This window comes from Typha latifolia, chromosome 4, assembly GCF_019914945.1.
Source record: "Typha latifolia isolate L0001 chromosome 4, TyphaL0001v2, whole genome shotgun sequence".
NCBI lineage: Eukaryota > Viridiplantae > Streptophyta > Magnoliopsida > Poales > Typhaceae > Typha > Typha latifolia.
In genome coordinates this window covers 12391177-12415056 of record NC_133089.1, presented here as the reverse complement: position 1 = coordinate 12415056, position 23880 = coordinate 12391177, and the positions used below count along the sequence as shown (strand labels likewise).

General features: G+C 38.3%; 3 protein-coding genes across 3 annotated transcripts; 1 reads left to right on the top strand and 2 right to left on the bottom strand.

The window, feature by feature from the left end:
• Positions 1 to 1689: 1689 nt before the first annotated feature.
• On the bottom strand, positions 1690 to 7661 carry LOC140786644 (protein TITANIA-like). The gene is made up of 2 exons (XM_073135237.1): positions 5803 to 7661; positions 1690 to 2408 (listed from the first exon to the last, which is right to left on the bottom strand). The coding sequence occupies exons 1-2, from the start codon at positions 7463 to 7465 to the stop codon at positions 1852 to 1854; spliced, it is 2220 nt and encodes a 739-aa protein (XP_072991338.1). The 5' UTR covers positions 7466 to 7661; the 3' UTR covers positions 1690 to 1851.
• An 827-nt stretch (positions 7662 to 8488) lies between these two features.
• Positions 8489 to 12037, top strand: LOC140787181 (binding partner of ACD11 1-like). Its single transcript, XM_073135967.1, has 5 exons — positions 8489 to 8621; positions 10946 to 11029; positions 11494 to 11597; positions 11672 to 11747; positions 11892 to 12037. The coding sequence occupies exons 1-5, from the start codon at positions 8616 to 8618 to the stop codon at positions 12024 to 12026; spliced, it is 405 nt and encodes a 134-aa protein (XP_072992068.1). The 5' UTR covers positions 8489 to 8615; the 3' UTR covers positions 12027 to 12037.
• Positions 12038 to 14330: 2293 nt separating this feature from the next.
• Positions 14331 to 16654, bottom strand: LOC140786643 (transcription factor bHLH18-like). Its single transcript, XM_073135235.1, has 5 exons — positions 16517 to 16654; positions 16283 to 16368; positions 15635 to 16180; positions 15186 to 15560; positions 14331 to 15102 (listed from the first exon to the last, which is right to left on the bottom strand). The coding sequence occupies exons 2-5, from the start codon at positions 16322 to 16324 to the stop codon at positions 15028 to 15030; spliced, it is 1038 nt and encodes a 345-aa protein (XP_072991336.1). The 5' UTR covers positions 16325 to 16368; positions 16517 to 16654; the 3' UTR covers positions 14331 to 15027.
• Positions 16655 to 23880: the final 7226 nt, after the last annotated feature.

Genomic DNA, 23880 nt, shown 5'->3' with positions numbered 1-23880 from the left:
TTAAGTATTGGTATGAGATCTATCTGCTATTTATTTGGATCTATCAAAATATCTCAAGTCAAAATATATTAGAATATAAAATGTAAAAATTAATATTATCTTATTATAAGTCGAAAACGTTTAGAGTAGATAGTGAGTTAATAACTTGCAGTGCAGTTTAGAGTTCTTGATCTTTCTTGGACTGTGAAGCATGTTGCTCCTTTGAGCATTTCAAGAGATGATTTGCCACAGAGAACCTTCTAAACAAACCAAGGTTGGTAATGAAAGTTTGTGTGATGGTTATAATGCAGGCAGACCTAAACTTTAGGGCACAGAAGGCCATCATGCCAGAAGAGGAGTGACAAAATCACCATGAATGACACATGATGATGACAAGGATGATGGTACTCCTTGACATGATGGATGTCTTAGATGTAGGCCATCACTGTTCACTACTAGTGAATAGTTTTTTCTATCAATTTGTCTAGTTATTGATCCTGTTAGCATATAAAATTGAGTACATGTATATTTTTTATAGTCTATGCATATGTACTGTGTACACTAAAATTTATTATTGTAAATTGAAAAACTAGATATAATCAATTGCAAAAGCCCCTTAACTCCAATCAACAAGTATAATTTTAAATGATGCATATTTTATAGTACTGATAGAAGAGTGTGATAAAGTAAACAAGCTGTCTTCCTCATGGGAATAGATATCTCTACTAATTGAGCCATTGAATTGAAACACATATTGCTCCACAATAGACTCCTATCTTTCTAACCATTATATCATGCTTTCTGAAACACCCTTTAAAGAATAATTTCCACAGAGTAGCTTATGATGAAACTTCTATACGAACGCAAAATAATGGTACATTTTAAGCATATATTGTTCAACTTCAAAGGAAATGAAAGGTAAAGAAAACTGAATCAGGAGGTAGGAATCCAATTCTTACATGAAAGTGAAAATTGAGGCTGCTATTGTACATCTGCAGAGAATGTAGTCCACCAAAAATAATGCCTAAAAATTTGGTAACCATCATGGAGGTGTATGACAAAGCAAGAACTTGTCAATTAAGTCAATAAAAGATCATCTTAGAACAGAATTTAATTAGAGATGGGACTTTATGTTAGAACAATGAGAAGCTCTAAAGTTTCCTAACCATTTAAAGCACACCTGGATCCGAGAAACCTTATCACAAGATAATTGTTTCCCAACACAAGCCGCAATGAAGGGCTAGAAAAATGTGAAATTTTTTCTAGAGTTTGAACATAAAGAGTTTCTAGCCCTACTCAATTGATCATAATAGCCTTCAGCTTTATTAAGCTTTACTAGCAAATAGAGTTACACCTCTACAGAGAGAAAGGGAATAAAAGAAAGAGTTATTGTAACTTTGCATTGTGCTACTTTAATCTTATGGCATTTAGTATTATCCGCCTTTAAGTTTCCTATAGTACCTTAAACTAAGTGTTACTATAAAATTTATGAATCGCGATGAGCAGACAAATTATACAGGAGAAATTTGCAGTTGGCCTTATGAAGCTCATTTGTCAATCTATGAACAGAGAACATTGTGTGAGAGTGATGCTCACTTATCAATCCATGAACAGAAAGCATTCTATGGAGATGCATATCATGATTACTACACAAACTATGACATCTTAAACTAAACTTTTAACCATGAACAGAGAGCATTCCACTTTGGATGATTCAGAAGTTCGACATGTGTATCACCTGAATATATACTAAGGATAGAAAATTACACATCAACATAGTTAGTACAGAATTCTTACAGATGATAAATGCATTAGAAAGAAAAGAAACAAATAAAATCATGCATAAGGCAAAGACTATACCGGCCGCATTGGCTATACCCATGTTTTCTTTGTTGCTTCCATCCTTTGCAGCAAGCTTGCTATCTCAGCTTGCATCCTCATCTTCATTTTGTGGTAGTCGCAATGGGAGTTCTCGAGCATTTTAAGCTCCTCCAGCTTCTTCCTCCTCTTCTCTTCGGTCGCCTGTAAGCACAGGTTTGCTAGCTTGGTCTCGTACTCCTCCTCCAGCTTCTCAGATTTGGCACGGACAATTTGGAGGTAGCCCTCCACCTCCCTCCTAGCATCATCTGCTAATCTCTGGAAGAGCTTTGCCTCTTCTTCCTTGAACTTTACAATAGTCTCCAAGCTCTGGAAGTCATCCTCCTTTGATGGGATGAAATGATGCTCAGTTGCAAGAGGTTTTATCTCTGTTTTGACAGAACAAATCTGTGTGTCTAACATCGAACTGGTGGGTTGGAAGTTGAAATTGGAGTTCAATGGGGTGATCATCGATGGTGACGCAAGAGGAAGTGCATCTGTAAGTTTACTTGCTTGGGCTGTAAATATCTTTTTAGAGGTACTACCGGTAACAGAGAACTCTGTGACTCCATCTGCAATGATAAGACAATAAAATGTCAAAGATTAAATAGAACTGGAATTTTTAACTATAGAAGCCGCAATATGTAGCTTGATACTGTGCATTCAGGCATCACATAATAGTGACATGGCAGCATAAAAGATAAGCACTGATTTTGTTCTATTATATGCAAGTACAATATATAATCATCAGGCAATTAGATATACTATATTGTCTATATATATGTGCCCTAATAAAGTTATTGCATTCTGATCACATACCACATTGACAAAAATTAGATGCATCATACAAGTTCTCCCATAGCAACTCATGGAGAGAATATTCTGGTACTTAACAGAAAATTAACCAATTCAAGAACCTCATCGCTATGATATAATAAATTAATGCCTTTTGATTGTATACTACGTTAACGATAATTAGATGCACCATGTATGCTATTCCATAGCAACTCATGGAGGAAACATTCTGGTACCTGCACAGAAATTAACCAATTCTAGAACAGTACTGCTATAATAACAATGATAGCTGATGCAAGCACGGTTAGGAAAACAAACTTCCTTTGGCTTCACTTGCATATACCATGTGACTTGCATATTTTGAAGAGGAAAAATTTATACAGAAGTTGCAACAGTTTTGTGCTAATAACTAAGAAAAATCAAGAACTGGACAGAAAGTTGAAGATACCAAATGTTTATGCCATGTACTACATCCAAGTTGCTCTATACCCAAACTATGTTGAATAGATAAGATGATGTCAGAGAGTTTTACATGTATCAACTGGATCACGAGTAGGTTCTACTGGTGAATTGTAACCATCCTCCACAATTTGGCTTAAAAGTGAACAACTAGAGCACCAAAGTCAGTGAATGGCAGGTTTTGCTAACAAAACAACAGACAGGATATTGAATAGATATGAAATGCAAACCAATATGGGATAGAAACTGCCAACAGTTAAGAGTCACACCCAAAGCATGTGTAGCATAAAAAAAACAGAGGGAAATTCTTTCTCCATGCTATATGGGACTAAACTACTAAAGTAAACTAGATCGATATTTTGCCCTAAATTGATGTAACATGCTCAATAGATCCCTAATTGAACAAACAGTAGCACCTTTTTAGAGAGTTGATATTATCTTGGGAGATCAATCAGCTGAGCTCTTCTATGAATCGCTACAATCTTTTGAGATGTACCTTATAGCTAACATACTGCTTATGCTGATGATGGCAACAATCGTTTAATGCTTTAACACTAGACCTATATCTCATGTGATAACTATTGTTCCCATATAGATCGTTGGTTCACTATTCATTGACAAGAAATTAAAGACCACAACGAGTAAAAATGTGTATCTGTTCTGCCTTATATAAACTGTAAGTACAGCATCAGTTTCTTTCACATAATTCCTTATAGATTCGAACCTTTTATGAGAACCAACATGATGTCATGATATGCTTTCCTGAAGTTCCTATTTCACAGAGACTAAATAGCCTCTGGAAGAGAGGACCTTATTCAAGAACTGGATCAATATTACAGGCACTGGATGAAAATCGTGCATTAAACATATGAAAATTATTAAGAAGCAGATCTATACAGCAGTCCATCACTCTATTGTAATAGTTAACGCAAAATAAATGAGTTCAACAAGGTTGTATAAAGTGTGAACTAAGATCTTTCTTCGATATCATTGATTAGGCGCTGACAAAACCATGGCAAAATAATGTGCCTAGCACCACCTAGTCATTACTTAATGCCTACATATTGCTGAACTTCTAATAAGAAAAACTGTGCTTTTATTTAGAAATTAGGATGCACCCTTTTTCTTGCACTTTATTAGATAAAGGAGGATGTGATAGAACACTAAAAATAAAATATACTAGATGTTATGATGATATGGTTTTAAATATGGCATCAAATGTTTCTTATACTTTGTTCTAACACTTGTTTTGTGAAGTAGTAGTTTCGACTTATGTAATGCTTCATGCTATCACACTCCACACAAGAAGCAAAGCTTATTAAAAATGTTCACATTACAAATGGATATCTGTTTTAGCCCAAATAAGTTAAGTTCTATTTCTTGGGCTTCTCCCAAATTTTTTTTTCTTAAAGCTGTTAGGATTCTTTCAGTTCACTGCCTGTCACTTAAGGAGGTCTCTGCATGGCTACTATCTTGCTGGCTTGATAAACTTTATTTCCAAACCAAAAATGGGGACTTTTTAACATAGTTTGCCTCTGACTTAAGTGTTTGTTATAAAACGTATGGAGGTCATAAAGCTTGCCAACTCAAGCCTAGGTGATGATCATGAACTTCTGTCCAGAAAGCTGCATCTTTCTTCTTTGTGCACTCTTTCTATCTAGGGGAATTACTTGAAGTTGATTTGGCAGAAGACCAATAAGGTTGGACTTCGTACCTGTCAACTTTCCTAGATTTAAAAACAATCACTCAACTAATAGATAACTGCAGTAGTATATAGAGGGTAAATATTCCCATTAGATCGTGAAACCTGTCCAAACTTTACTCAGAGCCTTCCCAACTTCAAGTCCTGCTTTGCCAAGCACTTCTTTAATATGAAGAGCATTGGATAATAATACTTGGAAACTTTTATTTACCCATGAAAAAGAAAAATACAAGCTCAGAAATGTGCTCATCCATCCACCGAACAATGGTTACTCTCTTATTGAAAGGGAAATTATGGTCAATCCATTCGTTATCTTTCCCATGAGTTAAAATCTTGCATTGCACTCCACAGTACAAGTTGTAGCTCCCATAAAGAGAACAACAAATATATATATATATATATATATATATATATATATATATATATATATATAAAGCATGCAAAATGCACCATGTAAACTGATCGTGGAATTGCAGACATATTATTAGATTGCTAAGAATCTGAAAGTACATGAATGCAAGAGAACTCAACATATTCAGAGTGCAATATACAGGAAGAAAATTAAAAACACCTAAAGGAACACGGGAGTAGAGAATTTCCTAATTCTTAATTTGGGAAGCACGCATTTTGGATAGAAAACAGTGATGATTGGTAGATCAACTTACATACCAAGTTCCTAATTCAAATAGAAAAATACATGCATACTAGATGGATACTAAAGTTTGTTTGCAGTTCATACTTCTGCATTGATATGAGTACATGAATTAGCTACCAGTTTTACCCATAATTACTCTAAATGGATATATACATCAATCCAATACCAGCAATCTTAAGACTGTAACATATTATAGGAGCATATTGAACAGACCAGCAAATTTGAGGATAGACACAGACCTTGTAGCCAGAAAGAAGCATCTAAAGATGATGTGCAACAACCCTTCATAGTCAAATCATTTATAGTTTCAATAATGCTCACTAAAAACAATGTGAAGATCAGTTAGGAAACTTACATCTGAAAAACTGCAACATGCTGTCACATGCATCTGAAGGGGAAATCACTCTTTTGCTGAGCTTGTTGAGGGCCTCTTCAGCCTTTGAATGAAGCCCCTTCCCTTCAAAATCCTCACTAGCACAGAAGATCTTCCTAACACAATCCAGCTCCTTCATCAAGGTCTCAAGGCCCCATTGTTTTGCGCAGCAATTAAAAACTTCCTTGACAAATCCAAACATTTCAGAGGTATGCCCACATCCAAGGCACTGAAACTGCATTTCAGTCATACCAATAGGTCCTTTTGGGCTTTGTCCTGGTCTAATTAAATTCTTTTCAAGTCCACAAACAGCATGACACCAATGGGAACAAACATCACATCCAACCCAACTACATGTATTGGAAGCACAATCAAACTTTAGACAGACAGGGCACATGCACGCGCTACAGAATCCTTTCTTCGTGGTGCATATCTTGCATTCACAGTCATCAATAGGCAGCAAGTTTTTGCAATTCATGTTTTTGCACCTCATGAGCAAGAATATCTCAACCAACTCTGCAGATGGAAGCCGGGTCTTCCCAGATACAAAATTTGTGATACCCATCTTGATGGCAACCAGAATTTCAAGCTGCGTCCTATGGGACTTTGATAAGGTTTCAAGTGTAAGATCAGATCTCCTCTCAAGCTTTCTCTGCAGGCTAGCAAACTCATCCTTTCTCTCAGGCACATCTATAAGCTGCCTTACAGTTTCCCTCAAAGCTTCTAGTGATTCATTCGAAAAATCGTGGAGTATCTGCGCCATTACGGGGACGGACTCGGAAACAATTTCCCTCAAGATCCTATCAGGCCACGCAAGCATCACATTCCTCCCACTATCGGAACTTGTGAACCCATTAGCCTTCATCCGTCTCATTGGCAACTCCGACGGGAAGAATGAAACATTCTCCGAGCTATTACCTCTACAAAGGTTGCTGCCCAACTCCTTGTGAGTAAACTTACTAGGATTCAAGAAGGTAATGCTATTGCCATCACCCACAGGCTTGAACCTACTATGCACAGACCCGTTGGTCCCCTCGCCACCATACCACATTTGGTCGTTCTCCCTCGAAAGATCGCAGCTTTCGCTAAAATTCTGCGTTAAAGAGCAACTGGGATTATGTGAAAAGGGCACCGAGCATGAATATGATAGTGAGGCGGCACCATAGTCGTCGGAATTCACAGTCCCGATATTACCACTACACGACCTCTTCGCCGGTTTAGATGAATTGAGAGAAAGCGAGAGGTCCGGCAGACTGAGGGAGAGATTGAGGGGCTCCATTTTGACCTTCTTCTCGCGGCAATCGGCATTGATCCGGTCCGGCCAATCCCGCTTGCCTCCGGCTAACTGGAGGAAATCCCTCTCGATCCACTGCTTTTCCTCGTCGGCTGGCGAATCTGATACGATTTCCTTCCCCTTGGACCGCGATTTCTCCATTGTGGACAAGAGATCGCCACCGGAAGGGCCCTTGTCATGAAGATTTAGCTTCGGGTTCTCGCAGAGGTAGCTTAGGGTTAGCTCCTGGGGGTTGGGGGGTTCGATTTTTGGGGCGGGGACAACTCCATCGGGAAAAGGTCGAGATTTTGGATCTGGATTTTTGAGATCGAGGGGCTTGGGGTTGGACTGGGAATTGGATTCTACGATCATGGTGGAGAAGATTGAAAAGAAGCAAACAAAAAGGGTTGTATGAGATCAAAAACTAGCGCTCTGGGGTTATGGATCCGACATAAAGGATACGACGATCTTAGGCTCTCCTCCTCCTCGTCGTCTTCTCCTCCACTCCTCGTCGATTTCACCGTCTTTTGGATTCCACTCTTGTTTCCTACTTTCCTCCTTGTGTGGTATTTTCATTTAAGTACCTCACAGAGTTCTTATTTCGAAAACCTAGTCATAAAAGTGGACAGTTCCACAAGGGCTAATGTGAGAAAATAAGAAAATAGAAGGTTGAATTCGAAATGTTTTTGGTATATTGGGTCAGAATATAATATGCACGATTACGCATGAAAACCAACACAGGTCAAACATAAGGAGGAAAAGAATAAATTGGCATAACCGATAAGACTACTACTAATCTCTCTATGCTTCGCATTTGAAATTTTTTAATGATTAAGTAGGTCAGATTAGATATTTCAACTCAAGTCTAGCCCACAATAAACAACCAAATTAGGTCATACAATGATAAATAATTCCAACTAATAGTTTTATATAGATGTGCATTTATTTTGTGTGCACGTGTGTGCGCCCATGCACCTATCTTGTGCACGTGCGAATAAACAGTACACATCCTTAGAACTTTGTTCCCAAGAATGGTCTCCCATTGTTCTTCCTTACAAGATGATAAAAAGAAGCCCATTGATAAGTGATCAATGTACATAGTCTAGTTTAGTTCCTCCGTAGGGTCAGTTCCCATTTCGGATCTAGGTAAACTAAATAGGTAATATATATATATATATATATATATATATAATTTTTTTTTCCTGGGGTACCAATTTGGTTAAAATCTCGTTCTCCCATAATTCTTGACACGTGGATTTCACGTGGCCCCTCTGATTTTACTTGTCCACCGAAATTGGGAAGTTATTTTTTGAAACTCCCACGAACTGATCGAATTTCCCGCTGGCTATAAGTATCCCTTCATCCGACGTGGTCGTGGCCACGACAATTCCTCTCTCCCTCTCTATTACATACATCTCCTTCATCCGATCCCAAGAACTTGGAGTCGATCCGGAACTCCCGCCGCGGCGTTTCCATCTCCGATCTCGTTGAGGTATCGCGAATCCTCTTCAAGAATCTCCAAATGGAGGTGAGCGTCGAGGAGTTCTCTTCGATTTAATTGTTCCTTCCCTCTCTTTTGTTGGATGATGACTTCTCGTTGCTAGGGTTAGTAGATCTGAAACAGTTTTTTTTTTTTTTTTTCTTTTTGGATTTTCTTAACCGTTCTTTCGTGGATCTCAAGTGTGTTGCGACTAGATGCGAGAATACCTACATTAAGATCCAATTGGAGATGTGAACTATTAACCAACTGCTCTACGAGGATCTAGTAGCGTTTAGCAAGTAAGAACTGATCAAATTGACATAGTTTTCTCTCCACGCAAATATTCTAGCATTTTAAGCAGGTTTGGGAAATGATTTACAAATGTTGTTGTTGTTGTTGTTGTTGGGGGAATACTGTCTGCATTAATGAAATGACAAAAAGGTAATGAGGAAATTTTGGGGTGAAACAAAAGTAAATAAAGGAAATAGGAAAGTGCTCATGGTGCTGTAATGATATCCCATTTCCCATGGATAAAAGGATGTTCAACAGAACACGACTCTCTCAAAGTTCATCTCAAGAATACCCAGATTTGTGAGAAACTCAGAGGACTATAACATGTAGAGCCATATTTCACAAATACTGTTTATATGAAATTCTTTTGATTTTGTTGTGTTGGTTCAAGCTCAAGATTTCTTGTGCTTTTGTAGTTTAATCCTTATTTATCCTCTGACCAGTTTGCTTTGCAACCAAAGATAGGAGTAAAACAAACTTTTTCTTATATCTTTGTGCTTCCATTCGTTTCTTATTCCATCTTGGCTGTAGTAGTAATTTCAGTAACTTAATCGAGTTGGATTATTTTCAAATTATGGTGTATAGTTATTGACATCTTAAGAATTACTTGCAGGGAAATTTTCCTGTTAAAGCAATAGCAATTTATGACTTTATCATGATTTTGACATTTTTGTCTAGTAAAATTGCAACACTGGGAACTACCCTTGGTCCCAATTTTAAGAAGGTACTTGTGTTAGTCAAGGTATTTAGAGTACTCTGTTAAAAATGCAAACAGAAGATCTAACATGATATATTGTCAAATCTAAGTGTGATTCTAAAAAGCACGGTAACAATGTCCAGTGAGATAAGGAAAAACCATATATCCTTTTGTTTTAAAAAAATAACCAATGAGTACCATTTATCTCCCATATATGGATTACCACAACTTCTAAGATGTTTAACTTTCGCATGCTTCTTTACAATATATGTGCATCACCATTTACCTACAAGCCTGGAAGCGTTTAATGAGAAATCTGCACGGTTGAATGAGGCAAAATAAGAAGTAATAAGCTTTTTATAATATTTATCTGTTTGAGTCTTTCATTATATCTGCTGTTGTTTTGTAGGTTAAGATTGTGGTGTATGTACAGCAGGGCTGAATTACTCCTACAGGGGAGGTAGGATGTAATGCTTTCAGGTTTCATGACTGAAATAGGGTGGTATTTCACCTTTTGTCCAAAAAAAAAAAAAGAAACTTTGGTAAAGTACTGATTTAGTGGAAAATCTTTAATCTCAGGAAAAAAAACTTCCATTTATTTATTGAATTAGTAGAAGTTTATATTTATGTCGACATTGTGTGATTACTGTTCATATAGTTCACAGGGGAAAACTAGCCATGCAGTTTCAAGCTATTTTGTTGTCACGATGTAGACAAGTTCATGGCAAGAGTCCAGACAAGTTTTTATATCAAAGTTTCATTATAGTAACATGTAAGTTCTTGTGGTCTCTGCATCTGCACTACAAGATGTTCTCTAAAGGATACAAAAACGATAACTTCAAAGTTCTTTTTCTATATAGTGAAAAAATTGAGGAATTGCAGCTGGTTGTTTCACTGTCTCATAAAAATTGTCGATTGTGATAATTTTACTTTCACTTCTGCAGCACTTTTTTGAAACTTATAATGAATGATAATCTGAACCAGAGTTTTCTGTATATTTACCTAGATTTTACATGATATTCATATACCTGAAATGTAAGTTAGGTTACAGATAGAATTCCTTCGTATATTCTTACTTTTGCAGAGTGCAGGATATCACTTTTCTCAGGACTTCCAGAAGTATCTATTTGTTGAAATACCTGAATTTTGGGTTGATTCCATCCTACTCCCTAATAATGAAAAGGAGGCTCCTGTCTTAATTGCTCGTAGATTTTCGGTATCCTTTGTTACAAATATTCCAAGCTAGAGGCACCTTGAGAAACTTTTCATCTCATTATGAAAGCTTGTGATTGTTCATCTTGAGCACTTCTTTTCTTTATATATTTTCCTGCTCCTGCCCTGTACTTTCCATGTGAAGCCCCTAATGGAGCATGTTATATTGCAGGTCCCATTAGACAAGGACTACCTGAGAATGGGAGTGGATCCCCAGTTGAACATATCATCAAATTGGACTATTGATGTTTCTGACGTGAGCTTCCTACGGTAGATTAGTGACATTAGTATTGCTTAATTATGGCAGATCCCTTGAGTGATGGAAGACTTGTCCATACAGATATATATCTCCTTGTTTGTCTAAAACTGCAAGGGTTGCAGTAATTATTTCATGGGACTTTTTGCACAAAGAAACTCTTAGGTTTTGGTAATAATAAGATGGATTATTGAAACTGAGTGTGTCCCAGTTTTTATATAGATGCACACCTTTCTATAATAAAGTACACACAAGGGCTCACTTTTGCTATTTTGAAAATTAAATGTTTTTTTTTCTTTGGTGGCAAATGCCCCTATTTCATGTGTATTACATTCTTCTTTTACTAGTCTTCTAGCATTTTCTGCAGCATTTTGCTGTGGGGTTGCCAATCTTATTCATTCTGAGTTAACATTTTCAATTGGATTTTAAGAATATTATGCACTTCTAACCTCTCACCTTTACAGGTGAGAACTGTGAAAGTAAGCAACATTTCTCTGGCCTCGTCTGAAACGGATATAAGAGAGTTCTTTTCCTTCTCTGGGGATATTGAATATGTTGAAATGCGAAGGTTATTTTTCCTTCTTTTTCTTAGATTATTTGTTTAGTATGTTATCTGACAAATTTTGTTTTTACGTTGAGCAGTGAATCTGAGGGGTCTCAGGTTGCTTATGTCATCTTCAAGAATTCACAGGGAGCAGATACAGCAATGCTTCTCTCAGTGAGTTCGAGCATCATAACATGCAGCTTGCTCTTATGTTTCTCTCCTTCAGAAACTGAATTTGTCGGAAATTCATAATTTTGCAATTTGCAAGTTGGGAAATTTTGATGTGTTTATGAAACTTCAGTTTCTTATTTTCTTCAGGGAGCAACTATCGCTGATCTTTCTGTCACTATAACACCAGTTGAGGATTACCAGCTACCCCCTGAAGCTTACAAACACATATTGGTAATTTCTGGTAATCCTTTTTATCTTTCCATCTTTTCATTCTGCTGCTAAATTTTTTTTTTCTTTCCTCATGAATCAGATTTTGCCTTCTAAACTTAAGAGGGACGAATTTATTAATAATCTACTTATATATATTGATACTAGTATAGATTTTTGTATTAATATCTTGTGTATTAATCACTACGAAAAACTCACTAATCTTTGAATTAATCTTACTAAATACAAAGTTTTCTCCCCTTACAAGCTCCCTGCTTCGTATAAAAACACTCTTCTACGCATCCTCAATGTGCCTGAAGGGTGTTTCCCTTTTAAATATCTTGGAGTAAAAAAATTGCCTAAGAGATTGCTCATCCATGAGCATAAGGACTTTCTTGCAAGAGTTAAATCCAAGTTAGCAAGTTGAAAATGCTTTTCACTCTCCCAAGCAATACAAACTACTCTCACTAATTGAGTTCCCTATTCTATACTAGGGGTGTTAAAATAAACGAGCTGCAAGCTCGGCTCAATTTGGCTTGAGCTGAGCTGAGCCGGAGCCTTATATATATATATATATATATATATATATATATTTATTTATTTATTTATAACTATTATATCTTTTATCCAATAGCTATTATTATCCTATCCCTATATAATTCTAATCCTAAATCTTATCCAGCCTCTTTCAACATCCTCCTCTATCATCGTTAGCCGTGACGCCTCCTCATCTTCCTCTTCTATTGCCTCCTTGTCCTCCACTTTCACCTCCTGGCCTCCTCATCCTATATTGGTGTGCCACCGCCTCGTCGTCTCCTCATCTTCCTCTTCTGCTGCCTTCTTGTCCTCCACTTTCACCTCCTCATTTGGCCTCGTCGTCTCCTCCTCTTTCACCTTCTCATCCAGCCTCATTGTCATCCATCGACAAGCTGCTGTCGCCATCTTTTCCTCTCTATTAGCCCCATCCTCCTCCTCCTCCTCCTCCTCTGGCAAGCCATTGCCTTGTCGTCTCTTCTGCCTCATCTTTCTCTAATCAAGCTCGGGCTCGGCTACTCGAGCCGAGCCTAATTAAGCCTAAATATCTTTAGAGGGCTCGAATTAATGAGCTTAGGCTCGGCTTGTCTACACCCCTACCCTATACCCAATTATCTCTTGGCTTCCTCATCAATGCGTCTTGCTGCGGTCTATCGAGTGGCTAAGCTATCAAAGTCATGGGCTTAAGTTGGTAGTTCGGGATATGGCTAAGCTATCAAAGTCATGGGCTTAAGTTGGTAGTTCGGGATAAGGACGACAAGTCCCAAAACGAGGGTGGTTTGGCTATTCGGGCATGCGGAGAGTTTGTTCGTCTCTTGTTGCTAAGAAGGTAAATAACCCTTGGACCAATTTATAATATCTAAGTATGAGGAGCTGCACCTCTAATGCTCTACGTGTCCTAAGCAGTGTGCTTGGAGCTAGCGTTAAATTTGGGATTCTCTGACTGCTACCTTGATTGGTTTCCTGAAACTACTCTGGAATGTTAGATCCAGTAACTTATGGTTTCATCCCTGGATTTCCAGGGTTCCTTCGATATATTATTTGGTGTCAAAACTTGGAATAGTGAAAAGAAATAGAGAAAAAGTTAAGCCCAATCGAATGGCCCACCTCCTCTTGTCTTTACCTTTATCTACTACCTCTGCCCTTCTCCTAACCTCTTGAAAAAAAGCCAATGTGCAAAGCTTCTTCCTATGCAGATGTGAGAAGCTGAAAAAATAATAATATAAACAATCCTATCTTAATTTCTAAATGCATGCAATCACCAATAATGCTACATATTTCCCTCCATATATCCTACATCCATCCTGCAATACTTGTATAAACTCCTTAATAGATCTAGCTATAGTAAAGAGGAATTAAACCTAGAGCATAGATTTCATGAGATCTATGGTTTATTATTAGGGTGCAACTTTTTTGTCAGTAAGTGTTGTTCAAGCTCTATTTGTGGGTATGGTTACCAATTCAAACTTGAAATACACTAAAGAACGATCTGGAAATGACTAGCTTGTGTTTAGCCTATAATGATTAGCCTACAAGGTCATAATGCATCAAGAAAAGAAAAGAAAAGAATAATATTTCACTTCAGCAATCACAATCTATACTGGAGATTGAAAGTAATTGTTTCCCTACACTACTATGTAAACAATGCAAGCAGAATCTCTATTGGCCTTTCAATTAGATTTTACAACCTCATCAATTAGCCCAAAAGTCCCTTCTCATCTGTCAGCATTTTAGAAAACTCATTATATGACTTGCCAGAGTTCACAACCAAATCAGTGAGAAGGCTAAGCACATCATCTCAAACACAAGTTCTGGAAAGCTTCAGCAAATAATTGACACTTGTAGTTTGCAAACAAAGGAAGGCACTTAAATTTAAGAACAAAGTAGGAAGATACATTTAACTGATACAGTCTATTCAGATGAACAAAACACACTAAGGGAAAAAAAGGACACAATTAGGTATATAACTGTAGGCTCCCTCAAAAAAGGATCTCCTCTGAACATCTGAAACAAAGGCTCTGTTACTAGTCCCTCGTAGTCTAAAAATAGCACCAATTTTTTCTCACAATGATGGCTTTTGGGAGTAGTGATGGTTTGAAAGGAAACAAAGAGGTAGGTTTGAAAACTCAAACCCTTTATTGGAAGAAAAGGGCAACATAGTAGGGGGAGAAAGTAAAAGGGTTCTGAAAAGGTTTGCCAAACTCCCCAACAATACAGGCCCTAAAAAAGAAGCTACAATTTCTTTTCACAGGTCTAAGCTCTCTAAAATAACATAGTTGACTATTAACTCAACCATGCAAAAAAGAGGTAGAGAGAATAGAGAGAAGAGAGGAAAATAGTAGTAGGAAAGAAGGATAAAAAACAAAAACAAAAAATTCCATGCAGCAAAAGCAAGTGAAAATGGTGTTCTGTAAGTGTGGGGACAAACTAACAGGCCTTGTTTAGAAAGAGGAGGAGATCAAAAAAGAGAAAAAGGGAACTGCTATTGGCAACCATTAGCCCTAAAAAGACTAAGGGGAATAAAAGGAGAGTGCTAGCTTTCTCACATGAACTGCTTGAAAGCTATGCTGAGCTTCTTGACAAGATCCTTCACAGTCAGAGTGAATTCCTCTTCAACCTGAACATAACAGAACAAGAATTAATCATCAATGCAAGAAGTACTGCATCATATATGCACTGGGGAATTGAAGGTTAACTCGCCTGAGCCATTACGGTTATGTCGAATGAGGAGTTCGCAAACGGCACTACGTTTGTGTTGATGATAGTAAGATGGAGCTTCTCAATCTCAGACAGTGCCTTCACCAATACACCTTTGTGATTCTCACAGTGGATCTTAATTAGCACACTTTTCTCAGACATTCTGGCCTCAATCTCTGGAAGTGATTCCCCTCGTTGGCGTTCGTCGAAGTTCTCGTCGCAGGAGGAGCTGCCATCGTCTGCAGAAAGTTGTGATCTTCTGACGAGAACCGCAGACTCGACGGTCCTCTTTGCCGCCTGATCCTCGAGAGCCTTCACCTTCTCTTGCAGTTGTTTCAGGTACTTGATGGCATCACCAAGAACAGAGGCCTTGTCCATCTGACAAATAAGAATTATTTGGTGTGAAAAAGAATTCAAGCCATCAAAGAAAGACAAATCAATTAGCAGCATACCTTCTTTAGACCAGGAACAATTGCCGACAGTGCTATGAATCTCTGGCTGAGCTTTTCTCTTCTCTTCCTCTCTGCTATGATATGGTCCTGGTTCTGAAAAGCCGGCCGGGTTGTGGAGTTACCCGCCTTCTTAACCCCCTGGGACGTCATGGCGTCGTAGCTTCTCTTGGTGCCATGAGGAATTGAGAACTCCAACTCTTCCTTCATCTTCACTGCAGCCCCAAGGAAGTTGCCATACTGCTGCTGCTTTGGCGACTCTGGATTGCCAAATGAGAGGATGCTCGGCGACGAGGCGTCGGGGGCGAGGCTCGAGTTCTGATCAGTGATGATAGAATCCCAGCTGGTGGTCTTGAGGCTCTTTCTGGGCCTCTCGACGACGCGGTTAACGTCGGCGGCGGATGCGGCGTTCGATGCCGGCGGCGGAAGGTATGAGGAAATAGATTGGTGGTGCAAGTCTTGCCCAAGTGCAGCAGCGATTTGCTGGGCAGTGACTTCATCCAAACAGTCAGCTCCCCATGGATGAAACAAACTAGACTCATCCATCCCCTGTTAGTATTATTATCAGATAGATGATCATCATAAACTTTAGTCGTCGACTCATTTGAATTAATCTAAGAACAAGAAGTGCAACAAATCATACGAACTTACCAGATCAGAGAACCAGCCCCCCGCGGCCGCCGCTGCTTCCATGTGTATTAAACTTATTCTTCCTCTTTCAGATGAACAAAAAAGCCCTGAATGATGTAAAGACCATAAAATAGGAGTCAACCAAGATTAGAGAATATAGCTTATGGTTAACAAACTTGATGTGAGAGAAGATGCAAGTGGTAAAGACCCACAATCATATGATTGTTTTAAGAGTGAGAGGAGAAGAAAACTAACCAAGTGGGATATAGAAAGAAGCCTCTCTCTCTCTCTCTCTCTCTCTCTCTCTCTCTCTCTTCTTTTTCTTTTCTTCAAAGAAGGAGAAGTGATAGCTTTTTATTACTTCCAAATTGGTAGGAGGAGGCTTCTTCTTCTTGTAAAGGCCAAGGAAACCACCTGTCTTCCTTCAGTTGGACAATCATTCCAATAAGAAGTCATATTAACTGTGATGACTTACATGCTGACCTCAAACAAGCCAATGAATCACAATTAAAGAAAAGTACAAGCCAGTGTGAGTGCTAATAATTTCCCTTATGGTGGGCTATCCAGCTATCAATTTGCACACAATTGGTGCATTTTATTTTTATTTTCTACTAAAGAGATTAATTTTTCCAAACAAATTAAAGCAGATCTCTTATCAAATTGGATACTGTGAGTTTGCCTCAACACTCAAGAGAAGTATTTATGAGAGCAAAACAATGAATCCATTTGAATACTTGAGAGAAATTTTAGGATCTCTTCCCCTTTGAGTGAAGATCTAATTAATGCAGAACTTATTTTATTTACCCACTTCACAAAATTTTATGTGATATTATTTATACAACAGATAAGTCTTACGAGATTTAACCTCAAAAACTCTTATTTTATATTATAATAACTCACTGACTTCTCTAAAAGCTCATATTAATATTAACGGTGACAAAATATCTACAAAACTGTATCTGAAAGTTTGCAGATCCAGCTACCTGCAAGCATTCAATAAAATAAGAGTAGCCAGAGATCCATTATTGAGACCTCAATCCCTGACTCTACTAGTCGTTGGCTTTTATTTATGGCACATGGCAAATTATCAAGAGAATGGGACCCAGAAGAATTGAAAAAGAAAAAGGAGAAACAAATCTCAAGCCAGCAATATGAGGGGAAAAGTGATACAAAGTTCTAAGCTTTTTGCAGTCCCAATCTACCTTGTGTGACAATAAATGTTAATTGTCACCATGTACAAAGCCAAACAAGAGAGACAACAAACAAAAGAAGTCTGAGATGGAGTAAGGTAGTATAATTTATAAACCACTAAGGCTATCTTTCTTTATCACTATAACTTGTTTAGAGAATCTGATTGTTTTTATTTATTTACAAAAGTTTATAATCCTCATCCTCAAAATTGAATCAACCAAGAAAGCATCTTTTAGGTAGGAACACTGGAAAAGCATTGGAGGAAGGACTATTATTTAATATGAGTGAGTATTTGTATGATTAATTAGCAGATGGTTAGAAAACCAGACTCTTGAACTTAGATTGTTAGGTAACAGACTAATAATACATACCTCACTTTTATGATTATTTAAACTCTTTTTATTATCTACAGATTTCTAAGATGGTAAATAAGGAATTCAAATATAAAGAGGAATAGTGACAAAGTGATGTATAACTGGATTCAGTTAGTTCTAGAAAGTAAAACTAGAAATGGGTAAACCTACAGAATAGAAAACCATTTCAATATTTTGCAAAGTGATGGGCTCTTTTATGCAGATATGTAGAAATAATTCATTTAATAGAGAAGTGAAATATAAGACTTGGAAAGTGTCAATAGATAAGATAATGCCACATTAACATCAATTGAAACTTACCACTATCAGCTTTGAAGCAATGTGGACATATCTCCCTTGCAACCATTTGACCATGTGATGAGTAGACCCAATTCAACGTTCCTTAATCCATATTCCGGCTACCAATAAATCCTCTTGGGTTCACATCGATTCACTAAAAAAAAAAAAAATCTAGTGCTAAAGATTTAGTAGCGGATTAATTATGGATGAATTCTTGGGTTCACACATAGAAAACAGTAGTGCCACCAAAATGTTTTATTTCACACTCCTTTTTCCCATTATTTGTAATTTGATCTTTATTTTTTTTTTGCCTATATAAATAGACTCTCATCTTTTTTTTCTTCATTTAGTTATTATATAAAACACGTTAAGTTATATTTAACATAAAATGAATATTATTAGATAAAGAAATATAACGACGGTTAGGTTATCCCAGTCTCATGGTAATGGTGATGATAAGATAAATTTAGATAATAATTCAATAAAGGAGAAGAGAAAAGAAAAGTTTACTCTCAATTTATTCCATTTAATGAGAGAAAAAAGAGAAAATAATATATTTACAATTATATCTTCATCTAATATTTAATTATTAAAAGAAACTAGCACGAGCTGTAATATATATAGTATTACTCGTTAAAATAAATAAAGTAACATAAACAAGCAATAATATCTGCACTAGACTATTCAGCATAAACTATAATATCTAATATTTAACCATTCTCCTTTAAATTTGTTAAACAGAATCCTAAGAGATCAAGTAAATAGTATAATAGAGTAAGGGTATATTTTGAATGTTAAAATATAAAAAAGAATATGTTTTCTTTATCTTCTTTTCTTCTCATTATGATGTGGTTTGACTCAATCAGGTCACCTCACAGGAGCATTCGAACTAGATCATTTTTGCATTTGGAGAATAAGTCTCTCTGGTTGAGGCATTTGAACACTATTGAGGACTGTTTAAACACCCCATTCAAATGCCTACAAGTCCTTTGTATTTATAGAGACCTTATTTTGGCCGTTTGAACACCTCACGATGGAATGAATCGTATTAGGGTTATTTCGCTTGTTTTGATTGTTAGGCTAGTCTCTAAATATTGGAAGGCAGCCTCATTAAAGCTATTGAAGATTTTTGCATTTTCCTGATCTTCTTCTCCCTCTAGCCTCCTTCCATACCTTCTCTATCTCGTTCTCCTTATCTCTTGATCTGTCGATCTAGGCTATCGTTCTCTTCAAGGATACTGTCCTCCCTCCCTTCCTCCTCATCCATCACACCACTCTAGACCCATAAGGTCGGCCCTTCCTCCTTCATCTTCCTTTCTCATTTTTCCAAATCCACCATTATCACCCTCATCACCACCATCTATCAATTTGTTGCCACCATCACCACTATCATCTATCCACCACATAATCCATTTTAGCCAAGAACATAACAACTGGTATCAGAGCCACCGTTCCTCGGATCACCTTGCATGTAGGACAAGATCTATATCCAACAACCCACATGAAGGCAATTTAATGAACCTCGAGGTAGCAGAAATGAACTGATCCACACAGAAGATCTATGTCCAGCTACCCACATAGAAGGCAATGAACCAATCCACAACCCTTCAGCTACAACAACTTCACCCACAATTCTAGGATTTGCTGAGTTGATTCAAATGTTGGGATTGATGCAAGGTTCATTCTTAGAGTTCTAGAGATCTAGGAAAGTGTTGATGGAAATGTCAGCTCAAGCCCTTTCTCGAGGACGATAACAATGGACAGGAGCGGAGAACAACTTCATCCAACAGACTCCTCCACCTTCGCCATCACCAATGCATCCAATTGATCCAGAGGTTAACAAAGAGTGTGTCTTGGATCCTCGAATGCAAAGCCCTATCCTATCTACACCAGCACTGGGAGGATTCGACGTGCCAACCGTGGCAATTCATTTTGTACACTGGTGATGCCAAACTTTGAGAAATGGATCCTTAGGAGAACATGGAAGAACTGATGACTAGACATCCTCCTCCTAGAGCTACTGGAGGAGATTTTAGGGGGCAAAGACCATTACCTCAATATGAAGAGCACCAAACTGGAGTACAACTCGAAATGGTACACTTGCATTTTCTAAAATTCAATGGAGGTGATCCACTCATTAGATCTACCTCGCCAAACAATTTTTTCAATACCAACACACCCCAAAGGATTAAAAAGTACTATCAGCCTCTTTTCATCTTGATGCGTTCGCAATTAGGTGGTACCTAGTAGCCAACTAACTTGACCATTCTAAACATAAATGATTTTGCGAGAGCCCTCTACACACAATTTGGTCCTTTTAGAGTATGAACACTTTCAAGTGGCCCTTACCAAGCTGACTCAAAGGATTACGGTGAGGGTCTATCAAGAAGAGTTTGAGCATATTAATAATCAAGTCCGGGGTGGTTGGATTCTTGTGCTCAAAAGCACCTATATTAGCGGGCATCAACATGATATCTAAGCCGAAGTGAAGGGGCCAAACCAACAACCCTTCTAGAGGCCTTCTCCACATTCCAGATGATGGAGGAGAAATTCTGAGAGTTGAGGATGACATCTAAGGCTCACTGGATCGCAGCGAAGCCCAGATTCCAACCAAGGCCACTGGTGGTTATCGGCGGCACATCGAGAGCGCACAACACATGATTGGGTCTTGGATCCCACTAAAGCCAGCTACTGTACCTACATAAACTAGGGCCTTTTGACCCTTAAATTCTTACAATAGCAATCCTAACAAGAGGCTCATAATTGCCCAGGTGGAAGAAAAGCGAGCAAAAGGCACAAGGGCACCGGTGATGAATGCTGTGTACTCGAGCACAAATGCACAAGGGCACCGATGACGATTATGTTCTTAGAAGAAGCTGAGGAGGAGCTTGAAGGAGAACTAATATAAGGTTAAGAAGAAGAGGAGGAGGAGTTCCAAGGACAACATAAGGAAGAAGAAGAGTTTCATGTTGAGATTTTGTTGCATGCCTATTCGCGTTAAGGACGTTGCCAATGGAGGGAATCGTGAAGAAAAATGCGGTTCAAATTCTTATAGATTCAGGAAGCACTCACAACTTTTTAGGTGAAAGGATGGTGAAGAAGCTAGGGCTAACCTCTGGCTCTATACCTACCTTCGATGTTGCTATTGAAGACGAAATGATGCAACAAGCTGGAGAAGTGCGCTACAGTGTAGGGCTGAAAACTAGGGGCATGTCTTTTATGTGGGTCTCCGTCCATTGGTACTCAAGGGAGTTGACATTGTGCTCGGCATACAATGGCTCTAAAGCCTAGGACAAATCATCTTCGACTTCACTGACATGTACTTGATCTTTCGAAGGGGCGAGTAGTTCAGCTAGATGGTCTTCGACCCGGGTTTGGTGCAAAGCTCTATAAGATTTAAATGGTCTACTTGGGCCTAAGTGTCGAGGAATCTTGATGCAATTGGTTCAGACCAAATCGGTGCTCGAGGAAAGCGAGACCATACCCACTGATTTGAAATTGATCTTGCAGGAAGGAGTGCATCGATAATTTTACTGAGCCATATGGACTACTGCTAGCAAGGGAACATAATCACTAGATCAAAATAACTCCGGAAACAACACTCAACAAATGTGCAGCCTTATTGGTACCCATATGTGCAAAAGGAGGTGATTACCAAGAATAAGGCCGCAGTGCCTATTCTTCTCTGGTGTTGCTTGTAAGAAAGAAGAACGGAACATGGCACTTCTATATAGATTACTGAGCTCTTAATGCCATCACTGTGAAGGACTAGTACCCCATCTCAGTCAAAGAAGAGCTGCTAGATGAGCTAATGGGATCAATCTTCTTTAGTAAGATCGACTTAAGGTCCAGGTATTATCAGATTCGAGTTTGTCTAGTCGATGTCTACAAAACGGTGTTCAAAACTCATGGTGGTCAATATGAATATATGGCGATGTCATTTGATCTTACTAACGCTCTAGCCAACTACCAAAGACTGATGAACGACATCTTCTGACCATATCTTTGTCAATTAGTCTTGGTGTTCGTCTAGCCACACATGGGTTGAGCACTTGGAGCATCTTCAAGTTGTCTTGGACACCCTAAGACACTATGAACTCAAGTTGAAGGAGTCTAAGTGCCTAGCAGGGACAATCTAGGGTGGAGTACCTCGGTCACATCATCTTAGAAACTGGGGTGGAGGCCAATGTAGCTAAAATTGCCAACATGATGTAGTGGGCAATCCCAAAGAGTCAGTGTGAGCTATGGGTGTTCATTGGCTTCACTGGCTATTACCATCAGTTCATCCAAGGATATGGAAAGATAGTTGCCCCTCTCATAGGAGAATTTCAATGGAGCGTGAAAGCAATTAAGGCCTTTGAAGAACTCAAATCAACCATGAGAGCTGCACCAGTTCTTTCTCTATCGGACTTCGCCAAAACATTCGTCATATAATGTGACACGTCTGGAGTTGGAATTGGGGCTTTGCTTATGCAAAAAGGTAGGCCTATCACCTACATGAGCAAGGCCTTGAAGGGGAGATCTTTACCACTCTCCACATAAGAGAGGGAGATGATAGCCATCCTCCATGCAGTGATGTAATGGCGACCATGTTTCATTGGATAATGATTCATCATTTGAACCAATAAGCGAAGTTTACCATATTTTATGAGCCAGAGGATTCACACACCAACTCAACACAGATGGGTAATTAAACTCCTTGGGTATGATTATGAGTTGGTTTATAAGAAGGGATGCTAGAATGGTGCAGCCAATGCCTTATTGCGACAAGTGGATCAACCTAAGTTGGCTTCATTTTTAGTCCCTATTTTTTTCTTCTTGTCAGAGCTGAGAGTGACCTATTTAGAAGACTTAGAGATTGTGGAACTTATGGCCAAGTCAAAAAAGGAATCAATGAACTATCCCAAACTAGAATTAAAGGACGGACTAGTCTTTGATCGAGGTCGGATGCAAGTTCCAGCTAAATTTGAGTTGCAGGACTTCTTGATCTGCCACTTTCATGACACACCAATGTGTTACGGATCAGATCTGGAACGATCTGTCCGTTGTATGATTATGAAAATTTAGGTGGAGGTAACCTCGTGAGTTAGAGTTCTAATGGCACATAAATCGGAGGTCAGGATGAAAAAATAAAAATAAAATAGTAGAGATACGTCAGGGAGGGCAGAACGGTAATATCCGATGTTGTGGCGGTCGTCGGAAGGTGATGGACGGCCAAGGGTGGTGGTGGACGACCGTGTAGTAGGGTGGCTGCTGGAGGTAGGAGGTGGCTAGGGTTTGGATGCTTTAAGGGGATCTACGGTTATGATCTACTCTTATGAAGATAAAGACAATCTAACGGCTAATGTAAAAAAATAAGGACGAGAATAATAACTGGCTAAACTCAGATTTCTCTCAATTTAATTCCATTAAATTATCATGTCCACTCGTATTTATAGGAGTAAAAATCCATAGCGGATCGGATCCACATGCGGATTATCCGATTTATTTGAAATTCAAACAACAAGATAAAGCTAGCTAACTAACTAAATCAGCCTTCTTTTATCTTTATCGGATTAATCTTTTATTTCGTCATAGATAGGTTCTGAATCTGGAGAAGTCGTGAATACTAAAGTTGTAGATCTGGAGATTGACATCTTATCCCGCTAGTTTGATATTATTTGAATGTCTATAGAATATTTGTCGAATATTTTCCCAAAACTGTTGCGAGTTGGATTTAGCTAATTAAATAAAATCTTAACCTTCCAACTAAACCAAATAAGTAAATAAGATAAC